This window comes from Lutjanus erythropterus, chromosome 11 (genome assembly GCF_056507025.1).
Source record: "Lutjanus erythropterus isolate fLutEry1 chromosome 11, fLutEry1.hap2, whole genome shotgun sequence".
Classification (NCBI taxonomy): domain Eukaryota; kingdom Metazoa; phylum Chordata; class Actinopteri; order Lutjaniformes; family Lutjanidae; genus Lutjanus; species Lutjanus erythropterus.
In genome coordinates, this window is record NC_139327.1 from 34,367,494 (window position 1) to 34,382,837 (window position 15,344).

Consider the following 15,344-nt stretch of genomic DNA (forward strand, 5'->3'; position numbering starts at 1 on the left):
CCACAACAGTGTGATACAGTTCCACTGAATGTTGATAAGTCCCAGTTACATTACATTCATTCCTCAGAGGCTTAACCTGACCTTAAATGTAGATGTAACCTCCGTGATCCAAACCGCAGGCAAAGTTTAATGCTTTAAGTCTAAAATAAATACTTGTTTTGTTCCCACGTGGGAGGTGAATCAACTTGAAAAAAGACTTGAGTCACTGTAAGATACAATCAGGGTTGTGTTAACTCTGCAAACACACACACACACACACACACACACACACACACACACACACACACACACACACACACACACACACCTCTCTTGGTTTTCTCCAGTTATGCTTCTGTTCTCATTGTTTGTGTTTCCTCTCTGTTTGTTTCAGGAAACACCAGCTGGATCCCAGCAATGACTACAAGGTGAGAAACAGACCTGCATCACACACATCTGATAAATGTGTCTGAGCTGAGCTCAGCAGACAAAACTGTCTCCGTGGTCAAAGTCAACTGAGAGCCAGGAGATAAACTGATTTTTTTTAAAGAATATAAAACAGGATGCAGTCAGTGCTCTCCTTTGTATTTACTGTATTTCTGACACTCAGGATTAAATGTTTTAGTAATTACAAAACATTTGTGGAAAATATTGAAATTAAATTCATTAATTTGTTTCTATTGTCATTGTGTTTGTGTGTGTGTGTGTGTGTGTTCAGGTGGAGAGAGAGGAGGTGGAGTCTTTGCTTCCTAAAGGAGCCACTGAACTGACCAAACAACAAATCCGCTACCTGCTGCAGGTGAGTGAGAGACGGAGAGTTTTTGATTTTTATTTTAATAAAACATCACTAAATTAATTTTTGTATAATTTTAACACCCTTCTTCATCAACCAGAATATGACATACTGTATTGATACACATTTATTTATCTCTAATATCATGCATGCTGCACTTTTAAAGCTTATATTTTGCAAATAAAGGGAGCTTTTCGTAATTTCCTTCTTTAACAGAATTGCAAACAATTCAAGTGTTTCAGCATTTTGATTGTTTTTAAAATGCTTCTTTTTGCTTTCTCTTTTAGTTTTTTGCCTCAATATGTGTTTTTATCCATTATTCAGTTGCTTTGCCTTTAAATTGTGTGTTTGTCTTTATGAAGGCTTTCTGGACAAGTTGGAGGCGAGAGATGGCTTTTTGACTAAGACCAAAATAAAGGGCATTGAAATAACCCAGGTGTGATGGAATAAAAGCATGAATGATCCTTTCAAGGTCTGCTCGAGACAGAAATTACTAGCAGAGTTAAACAGCTTTTTTTTTTAAATATGGCTCTCAAAAGATAAATTTGTATCAGCCATCATGCCAGAACAGAGATGATATTGATGGGGGGAAAAGCAGCAGGGTTTCTGTCCACAGATGGACAAAAGATCATCTTTCTGTGTGTCTCTCCGTCAGACTCGTCTCACTGCAGATAAGAGCATGCGTCTGCTGCTGTCCACCTTCAGCAGTCTGAGAGAGGAGCTCCTCCACATGTCCGAGGACCTGCGGGTAAGAGCACAACTCCAACTTTAACACTGCGCCCTCAAACATCGGGTTAAATATATATTTGGACGATTACGGTGCACGACTCTGCGTGCGGCCAGCTGCTCGCTCTCTAACTGTAATCACTGCCTTAAAAGAAAACAGCACCTCCAGTTTTGCCTCCATGGTGACAAGAGAAAATAAACACATCAGCAGCATCAAACAACCCACCAATCAGATCATCCCAAAGTGGTAGATAAAGTAGTATTCAGATCTCTTACTCGAGCAAAAGTAATAAAATCCCATCAAATATTTCTTTGGAAAAATGTACATAAATTATTTTATTGGGTTATTAATATTTCAAGTGTAAATCTTCACTGGCCTCACGATTCAAAAGTACAAATCTGATCTTTTGTTATTTGCATCTTTTCAACATCGGTGTCTCTGTGACCCAGCAGTACCTGTGTGCAAAAACACTTTTTACAGTTACAGACATCAGCTCAGAGTAAAAACAGCGAACATGGTTCCTTTTCTTGTATCAAAGCTACTGAAATATCTAACTTTCCTGAGTCAGATTTTTCACACAGCGTGCATCTTGTCTTGTTCATGCTTCCTGTTAAGTTCATAAAATCTGAAACATCAGATTACTCAGATAGTCTGCAAATAGAGCATCTTTCCATTGGCCTAATGTTCACCCACAATGCAATGCAACAACGTAACTTTACAACTTGAACCATCCTGCCAAAACTGCAAAATCAACAATAAATATGGGCAGGCTGTAATTTTGTGTGGTCTGCAAACTCCCGATAATGTCACGTCACTGCACTGATGCAAAATCAAAATCTTAATGATCATACATGAATTCTGATGCCAGTACAAGACTCTATCATTATTTCCTTTTATTGGCCTTTTTTTCCTGCACCTGAAGATTAATTTGTTCGTGTTTCTTTCCTGCACAGTGAAGAAAGACTCACTTAAAGCTCATACTTTGAATATAGAGATGGGAAATTTAATGATGTGATATTTTTAAAGCATTTTAAAACCAAGATCCTCCGCTCGTGCTCAATATATCTGAACAAAAACAAGTGTGAACAACATGCATCAGGATGATTGGTGTCCTAAGAATAACGTGCACATCCAGATCCAGATCCAGAACAGTCCACCCCCACAGCCTGCATAACACTTCATATGAGTGTCACAGCACAGGATAATTAAATACTTAACATGACACCTGACATTTATTGGATTTACTGGCTTCAGGCCAGATAATAACAGCTTATTGTTGCCAGCGTTGTTGTGGTGGAGTCTGGTGGAGGCACACTCGCATTTCTTTACATAATCTTTCCTTACTTAAAGCTACTGCGAGGAGTTTTTAACTGGTATGAAACGGTCTCTGAAACTTTACTGCTGATGCCAGTGGGTCGGAGTAATCAGATGAAACAGTTTGTCTTTACATTTTTGTCAGGATTTTTTTTACTTTATATTTTGCAGCTATGGTGGAAACAGTGCTTCAAAAAATCACAAAATGTGAAGGTTTCTTGTAGTAGCTTTAATGTTTTCTCTCAATCAAACAACAAAAGAAGACAAAAACATAAGAGCAACATAAACACAAGACCAAATACAGGTGTACGATTCCTTAAATGACCATGTCTGTCTGTCTGTCTGTGTGTCTGTCTGTGGTCGCAGCGTCTGGAGAGTGAGAAGGAGGCTTTGGAGAGAGATCTGAGTTTCAAAGCAGACCAGGCTAAGCAGTACGACTGTCTGCTGGAGGCCGTCCGAGAAAACAACAGACAGCTGCAGGTACAGTAAACCCACGTCTGTGTGTGTGTGTGTGTTTTCTGTCAGGACGCTGAAGATGTATGTACTCGAGTCACGATAGACCAGAATGCCTTGCAGGCGCTAACATCTCTAGGTTTACTTTAGCACACTAAAAACTGAAAAGTAAACTTCTAAACACACATCCATTGTATTCTTTTCTATTAATATATATGTATGAGAGAACCTTGTGTGTGAGTGTGTGTTGAGGGCGTTTAAATATCACAAATCATTCCAACAAACAATTTTATTTTGGTCTATTTGTGAAATTTTCCCATTTATTTTTTTCCTACAGATTCTTGAAAGTTTATCTTTTATTTCTTTAAGGTTAGGAATGTGCTTGAGTTTGAATATACTTATTAAAAAATAATTGGTTTTCAACATAATCATGTTTCATCCAAACAAAATAATTTATTACTTGAAATAAAACAACCCTGTTGCTTCCTGTCATCATATTTTATAATAGTTGACCCCTTATTCTGGAAATTATTGGGTATCAAATAATCATGATCAAAACAAACAATCAAAGTTAATATAAACAGCTGGTAAGATAAACAACGTCACATTGAATGCTGTGGGTGCAAAGGCCTTTGTGATTGTAACATGGGAATGTGGCGAGTGAGACGAAACAAGTCCAACGGGACAAAACGCGATCAGTCGGACGTCCATACAAGCTGTAAACAGTTTACTGATAAAATTTGAACCATGTTATTTTGAGAGAGTGGACTGAAATGTTCGATAACAACCCCTCATTACACAGGAAAGCTGCACACAGCTGTGAGTCGGGTCAAAGCTGAAGCAGGAAATCCTTATTAGACTGGAATCTGACTGTTTTTCCATTGCTCTTAAACAAGAAGAGAAAAGACTTTACAGCTGAGAACAAGGACAACAAGCTAAACAGATGTACACAGGTTTGAGCAATAATTTTAGGGTTTGTCTTTATTTTCTTTTCCAAATAACTTTGGCTAACCAGCATGTTTGTTTAAATTTTTTTGATTGACTGTTTCCTCCACGTCCAACTTCATTTTAGTGCCCAGATCTCAGTACTGAAAAGACTTGATTACTGGTAGAAAACTGAGAAAATAAGCTCCACTGACACTGACAATAATTTCTCCTGTAACGTTAAACCAATGTCTCTAATACAGTTTCAACAAACACTAGGACTGTACTGAATATTTTGAAGCTTTGCTCATAATGCTGACATTAATATTCTCAATCAACATATAAATGCAATGAGGTTTGTTTGTTTTTTTCCTCTGCATGTCTACAGATTCCAGTGGTGGCTGCGTAAGATTGTGTTCAATTTATTTGTGTAAGAGGGCAGGACTGATGCATTACACTGCATTAATTAACAGAGCAACGTGTGTGTGTGTGTGTGTCTCTGACCTCCTGTGTGTGTTGTCCCTCTCCAGATGTCTCTGAAGGAAACGACCTCCACCCAGCGTTCCCTGGAGAGCCAGCTCCTGAGCAGCAAAAACACCGACTCGAGCCGCGAGTTTAAGCTCAAAGAGCTGGAGGGCAGGATGAGAGCGCTGGAGAAGGAGAACGAGATGCTCCGACAGAAGGTAGCACACCGCCGCCCGTCTGCAACGATATATGTTAGGAGACATCAACGCAATTATGTCATTTGTAGTCAAAGTGCAGGATTCATGGTTAGACCTCGTAGAACAGTGAGCGGAAAGCAGAAAATCAGTTCTTGCATGATCAAAAATGTGTGTTAATCACAGGTTTGGAATCAAGTCGCAGATGCAGGGAGCCTGCAGGTAAAACTGTTCGGCTTTTTGACGGTTACATCAACAAGCCAGCTTTTTTTCTTCGTGACAAATCAGTCTGAATGAAGAGTCTAACAAAAGCTCTTAATCAAATAAATGATTAATGTGCATTAATGTTTTCCATGTTCCAAGATCAGCACTCAAGAAAAAAACTCATATCCTATATTAAGATGGAGATGTGGAAAGCTTTCTGCACCCGCCATGATTTGGAAATCCCCAGAAAATCTTAAAATTCACGAGGGTGAGAATGTGCAGAAGGAAATTTCAGTACAAGCGAATTATTTGATTGATTATTTGAGATTGAGCTCACATTTTCACACTTTCGTAAGCTTTTTTCCTGCTTTAGGAAAAAGGCTGTTTGAGACACCTCAATCCCGATGAGCAGACTCAGATATCTGGGGGGAAGGCCTTTTTAACTCTGCAACAGCGATGACGATTTTCTGTCTTCTTTCCTTCTTTTCCTGTCCATCCGTCCTTCAGCTGGCAGGCCAGGCCAACAGCTCCACCCTGCACATAAAGACAGAGGAGCTGTCTCGTCAGTACAAGGACCAGCTCAGCGCCATGAGACAAGAGAAAGACCAGGAGATACAGAGGCTGCGGGTGAGAATGAAAGCACGACTGCTGGATAGATTATCATGAAATCTGGGAAATCCTTCACATCTAAATCAGGATGAGCTGTAAATACTTAATACGTAATTTCTCTAGCACCATCATCAGGTCAGAATTTTAATCTGTGCAATACGAGTCAAATAAAAATAAAAAAAGGCTTTCTAGCACGTTTAAAGTTGTTGAATAGCTCGATTTGATCTCAAACCATATTTTTCTAAACCTACCCAAACTGTGACTGAAACTGAAAATAATAAAAATGAAAATAATAAATCAACAGTCTAAAAAAATTAATCTATCACAACCTCCTTCCTCCCTACACAGACTTAGTTACTCTAACACGCACATGGGTGAAGTTAGCCTTCACAACTTTATGCCAGAAAGCCCTTTCTGACAGAAAGGCTTTAGGAAGCCAAGTGGCATAGTACAAAAACCAAGAAAGTTCTCACCAAGAGCAAGTTGTGGTGGATAAATGGATTTAACACAGGACCTCCATTTGGCAGACTCGAGTTTGACTCCCTTTTATTAATGACTGAATTTAGATTTAGTTGACTTACTAAGTTTTCTGTCTGTCTTTATTTTTGTTTTTCTATTGTAGTTTCAACAAATTAAGAAAACTACTTGGTTATGACTAGGAGAAGATTGTGGTTTGTGTTAAAATAGATCATTAACCATGTGTTAGAAAGGCTGAAGATGAACTTCTCCCACAGGAAGCTAGCCTTCAGGGCTTTCTAGCAGAAAGTTTAGGTTTAGGTTGTTTTCTGTTGTTGTTTTGTTAGGTTTAAACAATGACACTACTTGGTTAGGATTAGAAAAAGATCATGGTCTGGGTTAAAATACATCATTAACCGTGTGTGAGAAAGGCTTTGTGGCAGGGAGATTTCTGGCAGACATCTTTCTATCAGAAAGGACAGTAAGCAAAGGAGCGGGTTGGGGTGGAAAAATTGGTTAAGAACAGGACTTCTTCCACCAAAAGACTGGGGTTTGACTCCCATGTGAAGCTTACTGTTGACTGATGCTGGTTGGAGTTAAACACATTGTTAACCACGTTACAAAGGCTTTCTGCCAGAATGAAGGCAAACTTCTCCTAGAAGAGGCTTGCCTTCAGGGCTTTCTGCCAGAAAAGTTAGAAAAACGGTTAAGGCTTTCTGGCGGAAAACCTGGCAGCAAACATCTCCCACGTGCATTTTGTATTCAGGGCTCATTAACAAATGTTAGCATGCTAACGCACTGAGTCATCTAACATGTAAACAAAACACTAACCTGATAAATATCAGCATGTTAGCATGTCATTGTGAACATATTAGCATGTTGGTGTTAGCATATAGCTTGATGCATCACTGTGCCAAAGAACAGCCTCACATTGCTGTCTCGTTTTTACTTTCCAAAGTTTTTTGTGGCGTTTTTGTTTACACAAATCTTGCATCATTCTGTGTTCAAGCATGAAATATCCAGTTGTGTGACTTGCTTTCATCAGGGTGGTGCAGCCCTGATTTAGACAGGAAAACATAGAAAGATAGATGAAAGCCTTGATCAGAGTGTTTTTGTTAATGCCATGATGAAGACAAGATAGCAGAAAACCTGGCTTACTGGAAAAGAGTCTTGTGAAATATTGTAACTTTGAGATTGTAAATGCTCTTGTGATAGGCTTTAGACATAAACTGACTTCACAAAATATTCTAAAAAAAAAAGGAAAATAAAGAAAACTTTCATTTACTATACTTACCTCCTCTCTGCAGTCCCAGATTACGACGATGCAGACGGAGGTCACCACCACCAAGTCCTCCTCAGAGAAGAGTCTCCAGCTGAAAATCTCTGAGCTGCTCGCCATGTTGGAGCAGCGACAGACTGTCATCACCAAACAGGAGGAGGTCTGAAACACAACACAACACCACATGAGACAAAAACATGCGCTGTATATTCACATATATTTATTTAGGTATATTTACAGAGAAAATCTTTAAAAAACAAAGCAACCGTAAAGAACCAAATCAGTGTGTTTGCGTGTTTCAGCTCCTGTCAACTTTTTAATGCAGGCTTCACAGTTTTTAACTTATTTTTCCTTCAGTTCCAGACAGCCATTGATTTCCATTCATCTCTGTTCAGTATGTACAGTCTGCATTTTTAAAATTATATTAGTTTGGTAGAAGCTTTTGTCCAAAGCAGGCTTTTTTGGGATCAATTCAGGACACTTTGCAAACAAGATGGATTACAGTACTCAAGCAAGTTTTATGAGTCTGCTTATAGACTCTAAAACACAGCACCAGGTTTGCATCATTTGATAACTTTGTGTTTTCGAAGTTAATTGCTGAGATCAGTAAATGCGGCAACATTAATAGAACAAGGACCATGAGCTGTGAGGTGATGAGATGGGTTGTAAAACCAACATTTAGCCAGATTTACTCAAAATAAAGTGTTATTTGTTATTTAAAATGGAGGAGAGCACACTTGAAATGTCAGTAAATGTCAGTAATTCTGTGCACAACTGCAGCAGGTACTGTAGGGCAAAGTCATTCCAGTTTTCTCTTCTTGAAATGTGTGACTAAGCTGGGAGTTCTGGAGTTGTAACAAAACAGAATTGTTCTTTAAGTCACAGGTGCCACACTCTGAACAAACAAAAGTAATGAGTGTGTTCAGTCGTGCAGAAAAAAGTGTGCGACTTCCCGGGAATTAAGAGTATAAATCACGCAAACCAAGCCAGCTGGTTTCTGTATCAGAAGACTGACGTAATTACATACATTGGTGTCATTTTTATTGATCAGGTTTCACCTTTCAGGTCCGACTGCATTCCTGCACTTTTTTGTTTTTTGTGCAGCGCGAACTGAAGCGGATCGTCAGTTAATTTTGTCCTCAGAGGAATGTTTCTGTCACCTCAGGCTGCAGCATTACGCACCCGTGTCACACAAATACAGGGAACGCACACAGTTTTGCTTTACGTTGAAGCTGCAGTTGGCAACAGTTGAACATACTCGATGCAAGTGCTCGCCAAAACCACATTCCTCCTCGCTGGAACCCATCTTCTCACCCGCCCTCCGTTACCCCAGCGTAGAGTGCCCCAAGCTTCAGAGGCACCTGCGTTTAGTGTCAGGCATCATTTGGATTTTAACGTTTCTCGTTTTTGACGAGTATCCAGTCCTTGAAAAGCAATTAGTAGCATAGCATTTGCAAAATTGAGTTGACTGTTTTAAGACTCAAAATTTGTGCTTTTCACCTGCTAACCAAACTTAGCAACGGCTGAGTGGGTTAACTGAGAATAATGCTAGACTCATGATTTAATAAGAAAGATGCATTAGGAGAGCGGAAGGCATGCATGCATTCAACTCACATATCCATAGGTGCAAAACTCATTTCAAACTAGCACAAGTGAAATTTGTGTAGGAATTGATAAGCAGATCACTCATCGATATGAGCGCCAGTGCATTGAACATAATGAGCCTGAAGCTCTGTGTGTTTTGTGCTCTGTGCCATTGTAGTCAAAGGAGTTACTGAAAATTTATAGCAAGTTGCAGGACTTTTGCAGAATTTTCTGCCATTGAATCATGCTCGCACCATCTGAAGGGACATGTACGCACTTTGGGATTCGTAGAACGGCCAATAAGAACGCCCCCTCTCTCTGAAATGACCTGTGATTGGCCGAAGTCTCACATCAGTCGCTGGATTTTCCAAAGCTTGAAAATAGAGGCAAGAGAAGGTGCAGAAGTCTAATTTTCTCTCAGACCACTTGAATTAAAAAAATAAACTGCCTACCCCAGCTTTAATTTGCAGTTAAATAAAGTGACAAAAACCTGTGAAGAGAAGCAGCCTGAGAAGATGAGATGAGACTAAAAAAATCAGCTGCAAAACACTTTTTTTCCATTTAAATATAGACGCCACAAGACGACGAGACCCAGTTGGACAATAAAACACACAATGACATATTTAGATAGACTTGTTATGGCCTGTAAGTACACTGTACTGCACCTGTTGCCGAATTTCTGAGCCTGCTGACCTTTGACCTCTTGTGTTCCTCAGGAGATCAGAAGACTGATGCAGGAGAAGAATGAGAGCTCCACCAAGAACGTCACCAAGACCATCATCACCAAGAGGTACAACATCACCGCAAACTATCTGAAATGTCACACCAGACTAGATTTATTATTTTAAAAACCATTTGTCTTTTTTTTTTTCAAACAAAAGTGCCAAACATTTAATGCTTCCAGCCTCTCAAATGTGAGAATTAGCTTATTGTCCTCATATGATGGCAAATGAAATGTCTTTTGGTTTTGGACTGTGGGTCAAGCAAAAGTATAAAGCTGTTAAAAGATGTAACATGGAAATATCAGCCTCAATATGATGCCAAAACCAAAATATTATCATACCCTGCAGCGTCAAAAATATCTGCCAAAATCTGTTTGCTCAAGCCACAACTGATTACACGTCCATGCGTCTGACTGTGTGTAGGTACAGGAACCAGTACCCGATCCTTGGCCTGCTCAGTGACGACTACCAGGTCACCTCTCCAGTCAAAGAAGCCAAGACCATTGTCATCGAGAGGACTGGAGAGATGATCAAACAGGTAAAAACAGGAGAAAAAGACGGGAGATCAGAGTTTTAAAGCAGGTAACCATCAGAGTAACATGAGCTTCTGACTATTGCTCAACATACTGCAGGGTAAAATGTTTCCGACCAGCAGCACAGTGATCAGTTTAGTGGATAATTTTACTGTCTTATTACTCCTGTTTGGTGTAATGAAGCAGCAGACATGCCGTTCTGCTGCTGGGTGCGAGAAGTTTGGATTTGTCACATGATGATGAGCAGATGAGAAACCTGCTGGCATTGAGACACTGTGCTAAATTCTGTCCCTGCTGACTCGTACAAGAGACGACTTTCACCAAGTCGCACCACATTCAACACTGACATAATGAAAGGCGGGATCCAGAGGTCGCAGTGAGGGCGACGGGTTTACAGCACTACATGCAATATATTACATACAGTCAAGTTTTCAGAAATCATGCTTATTTTTATAAATTACATTTGTACATTGTAGGAAAAAGACAAACAAAACTAAAGTTATAAAGGTTTTGGATGGGAGTAACGGCATGCACATTTCAGTTTGTGGATTAAATTTGAGGTTATATTGAGAATGGTACTGGGTCCCTGGTACACACATTAAGTGCACAAACTCCTGCATGTCTTTCCGTAAAGATACTAATTCTTCTATCTACCAGAAAGTTTAATCAGTGTAAATGATCTGGCATGTTAGAATAAATCTCTTTAGAAACCCGACTGTGGAAAGGAAAATATTATAATTGAAATTTACAAATGTTAATGCACCACAAGAAGGTGAATGGCTGTCTTCCTTTGCCTTATTCTTTGGCCCGTCCTGGTTTAACATTGAACTGCTGAACAAATTTTGTGTCATCCTAAACTTTTATATCTTACTAATAGCTAAATATACATTAAAAGATATTAGTATTAGTGCATCCTGTGTTTTATGATAATGCAGTTGTGAAAGCTGCTGTTTGTTGGTAAGTAAGAAGCAACTACAACTGCATTAATGAGAGTCTGATTTGAAATCAGATGAACTGGTGCCACCCTGTGGTCAAAAGGTTCTGCTGCAGGTTTTAGGCCTAAACTTGCAAGTCAGTGCTTTTAAAACAGCATTTAATGTTGATGGTTAAGCAGTTAGCGATGTAATATGACTTAAATGTACACAAGCTTTTTATAGCATCACACAGGCTCGACTGGATTATTGATATTTGTGTTGCATTTATGACTAATGCGAAATTTTGGTTTTATGGGAAAATTAACTAGCTGCAAAATTTTTCTGTTATCATGTTTGTTTTCTAATGTTGTGTGCTCTAAGATCAGCCAAAAAAAACCCCCAAAAAACAAAAACTGACTGTCTGAATTCCACTTGAAATACCACCTGAGTTTGTCTTTTTTCCATTTCCTACATGTCATAAATGCAGCGCATTATTTTATTTATTCATATATTTATTTGGTGTAAAGGGAATGTAAGTTGTTTTGGCTGTCTAAATCAGTTTAAATGTTTACCCTGCTGGTTCTCAGTTTCTTTCGATGTGGCCATCATTCCAATTTTCTTTTTAAAGATGACTCAACATCTGTACAAAATGTAACAACTGCATCTGTGTTTTGTTTATTTCGAAACAGGAAATCATAACAACCCCTTAAAGACTGACTGCTTCTCTCCGACAGGAATGATTGAACGACGAGAAGACCCAGACATCACCCCCCCAATGCATGCAATCCCCCTCCCCTCCCTCCCTCTCCCTCATCCTCAGGGCTCCCAGGGTTGGTGGTGGTTGAAACCCTCCCTAAAATTGGGATCATTGGTTCAAATCTTGGGTTTGAACAAATCGAGCTTGTTTGGGGGTGACTGTTTAATATGGGCTCTTTTTTGTTTGTTTTTACAATGTGGGAAGAAATTATCAATGACCAAATCTTTTTAAAGTGTGCTGCAGCCACTCAATTGTGCAGCATTGTGTTAAAGTGGCAGTAATGAAGCAATCATGACAACTGGGCCTGATTTATGATGAACAGTGGACAGGTTTGTTTCAAGAGCAGAGCTGGGATGACGTCTTTTTTTGGTACGAAAATACACTTTCTCACCTTTACAACTGTATTCTGCCTGATTCAGTAAAGGTTTAAAGGGATAATTTGGATTATTTGATGAGGATTTGTGTGAGGTACTTATCTAAAGTCAGTGTTTTACCTTCAGTAGACGGTGGTCGACATACCCAGAGTTTGGAGAAGCAGAGAGCGGCACTAGCATGGAAGCTAAGCACTGAGCAACAAAAGGTATTTTAGCCACTTTAAAAAGGTCCACCTACAAAAGCCTTTTCTGACAAGAAATTTTCATTATTCAAGCCATATGATGGTGAAAGTAAAGTTCTAGAAAATATTCTAGAAAGACTTTTCCAATGAGAAACTGCTGACATGATCCAAACATTGCTCTCTCCAAACCAACCAAACTCCATTAACAAAATGTGTAATTTTACCTTGCAGAGTACAGGAGTTGCCGGTCTACTGAAGCCTTGATCTGATTGTTTGTGTTATCATGTGACTTTGGTAAATTCAAACTACCCTTCTGAAACACAGAAGTCACACAATAACACAAACAAACTGACAGATCAAGATCAACAACTCCTGTGTTCAGTGAGGTAAAAATTACTCATTTTGCCTATAAAGTTTGGTTGTTTTGGAGAAAGTTTGGCTCTGCGATGACAAAGTGGAAATATTAGGTGGACCTTTTTTAAGTTGCTAAAATACCTTTTGTTGCTGACCCTGTCTACAGCAGGTCATTGCTTAACTCCTGTGCTGGTGCTCCTCTCTGCTTCTGCAAACTGGAGGCCTGTCACCATCTACTGTAACTAATACACTGACTTCATACAACCTTACTTCAAATTATCCGAACTATCCCTTTAAGGTTCAAATCTTTGTCAGATCACAATTAACAAAGAAAAACGCTGTCTGTGTCCCAACCTGGTCGTTGATTGGCTGCTCTCTTTACTGCATGCAGTAGTTGAACCTAAATGTTATGTGATAAATCATAAAATAAATATTTCTTTTTCAAAATAAAAGTCTTAACTAATCTAACATATTCCTAAATTTAATATTTAATATCTTGATCTAACTCTTACATTAACACCAATACAGAATGCGTGTTGAGTATTTTGACGAGGTTAAAAGATCATTAGCACTCTGCTGTAAGGTTGGGAAATCACGATACATTGCACCCAATAGAATCACTAAACGTGATTCTGTAATATACTGCAAGACGGTCACCTGTGATATATTACTAAGTATGCAACTGAAGAGGAAAACAATGCAAAATATATGCAACAAGTCAAGGAATTTCCTATATACATTACCTGCATGATAAGGATTCAATTTCAATTTCACAGACTAGTGTGATAAATAACATAAGTCAGAAAGCCAAGAAACTAGAGTTAAAATAAAGTTGCAGCTCTGTCTGAGTATCACAGGAGATTGCATTGCGATATATTGCTGTATTGTTTGTTTGTCCCAACCCTACATGGTACGTGAGCTTATAACTTACAGTAAGGTTGCATTCAGCTCCACATGGATGTCGTCTTCCCACGAATCAAAAGCAGAAACCACCATAAGGTTTGGATCAGAGACGCCTGACGAACAAAGTGAAATTAAGGGGGTGTATTAAAGTTATACTACATACTAATTCCAGGCAGGTATGTATCGAAGTTCAGCCCAGTCTCAAGGCAGTTTGTGAAATAGTCACAACATTTAATCTACAGATTCAACACAAATTCTCCTCTCTTGTTTTTTGGTGACACTCGGAACAACTTTCAAACTAATGAGGATGAACACAGAGGCCTAGAAAGTGAGCGTAGAGAGTTTGTCAGGAAGGATGAGTGGATAAAAAACAGGACTTTCAGTGGAGACCGGGGTTCATTTTTCATGTGAAACCAGCGGTCAGTGTCGATGGTTTTAAGGAAGTGGTTAGGTTTAGGAAAAAAAGATAATTTCGTGAAAAATAACCCAGTAGTTTTGGTGCCTGAGCCTAACAAAACTGCAGCTGTCACCTGAAATGTTTCTCAGGAAGCTCAACCGGATGTTGCGTACTTGTTATTGCTCACTTGACCATAGAATGAGAACGACTGTGGATAATTTGTTTGAAAGTCGCACCGAGTGTCATGAAAAAAAAAACAGGAAAATTTGTGTCAATGTACACAAATCGTCGGTTTAAATTTTGTGACCATTTTATGAACTGCTGTGAGACTGTGTTGCTAAGTTCCACACTTACCACACAGCATGAATGCTAAATACAATCGATGGATACTATTCTCCCACAAGCCGTGCACAAAGGAAATGGAGGAGCTGCCAACAGGTGGACAGATTTTCAAATAAATGCAGATGATGATGAGACAGCTCCAGATAAATCTTGGATAAGTAATGGCAATTTACTTTCTCTTTGTTAAGTTTAAATTGGCAACGATATTCCGTCTAACACTGCACAATCACTGCCCATTTCCTGACAATAACGGTAAAGTATGTGAATTTATTTTGTGTACTAATTGCTTAAACGGGATTTTTCTAAGTGAGACTGTGTGAGGTACTTACCCAGAGACAGTGTATTACCTACAGTAGATGGCGGTTAGTGCCCCCAGTTTAGAGAAGCAGCAGGAATACCAGTGCAGAAAGCTAAGCTGTGTACTGCTGTGGACAGAAAGAGCAGCAAAATGTATTTTAGCCACCTAAACACTACATACTCCATATTTAGAATATTTTCAGTGCTTTAGTTTGCCAGCAGACAGCCTTTTCCATCTGTAAATGGTCGTTATGTAAGCCAAATATTGCCCTGTCTTGCTCAACCAGACTCCATTCAGAAAATCAGTCATTTTACCTCACAGAACACAGGAGCTGCTGGTCTGCCGCTGCCTTGATCAGTTACTTTGTTTGTGTTATTGTGTGACTTCAGTGTTTAAGAGGGTTTCCTCGGATTCACTGAAGTCACACAAAAACACAAACAAACTAACTGATCCACGCAGCAGAAGACCGACAACTCCCATGTTCGGCAAGGTAATGGAGTTTGGTTGTGCAATAGAGAGCGATATTTGGCTTACATAATGGCAGTTTACCATTAGAAAAATGCTGGCTGATTGCAAAGTTGAGAGTA

General features: G+C 39.2%; 1 protein-coding gene across 1 annotated transcript in view; it reads left to right on the forward strand.

Moving 5' to 3' along the window:
• The window catches only part of pof1b (POF1B actin binding protein), a 44,368-nt gene extending 31,895 nt beyond the window's left edge, over window positions 1–12,473 (forward strand). The window contains exons 4-13 of the mRNA XM_084730391.1: window positions 374–407; window positions 698–778; window positions 1,428–1,520; window positions 3,180–3,293; window positions 4,721–4,873; window positions 5,561–5,680; window positions 7,426–7,557; window positions 9,698–9,771; window positions 10,127–10,241; window positions 11,840–12,473. Coding sequence (XP_084586517.1) covers window positions 374–407; window positions 698–778; window positions 1,428–1,520; window positions 3,180–3,293; window positions 4,721–4,873; window positions 5,561–5,680; window positions 7,426–7,557; window positions 9,698–9,771; window positions 10,127–10,241; window positions 11,840–11,860 — 937 coding nt within the window. The 3' untranslated portion in view covers window positions 11,861–12,473. The remainder of the gene's footprint in view (window positions 1–373; window positions 408–697; window positions 779–1,427; window positions 1,521–3,179; window positions 3,294–4,720; window positions 4,874–5,560; window positions 5,681–7,425; window positions 7,558–9,697; window positions 9,772–10,126; window positions 10,242–11,839) is intronic.
• Window positions 12,474–15,344: the final 2,871 nt, after the last annotated feature.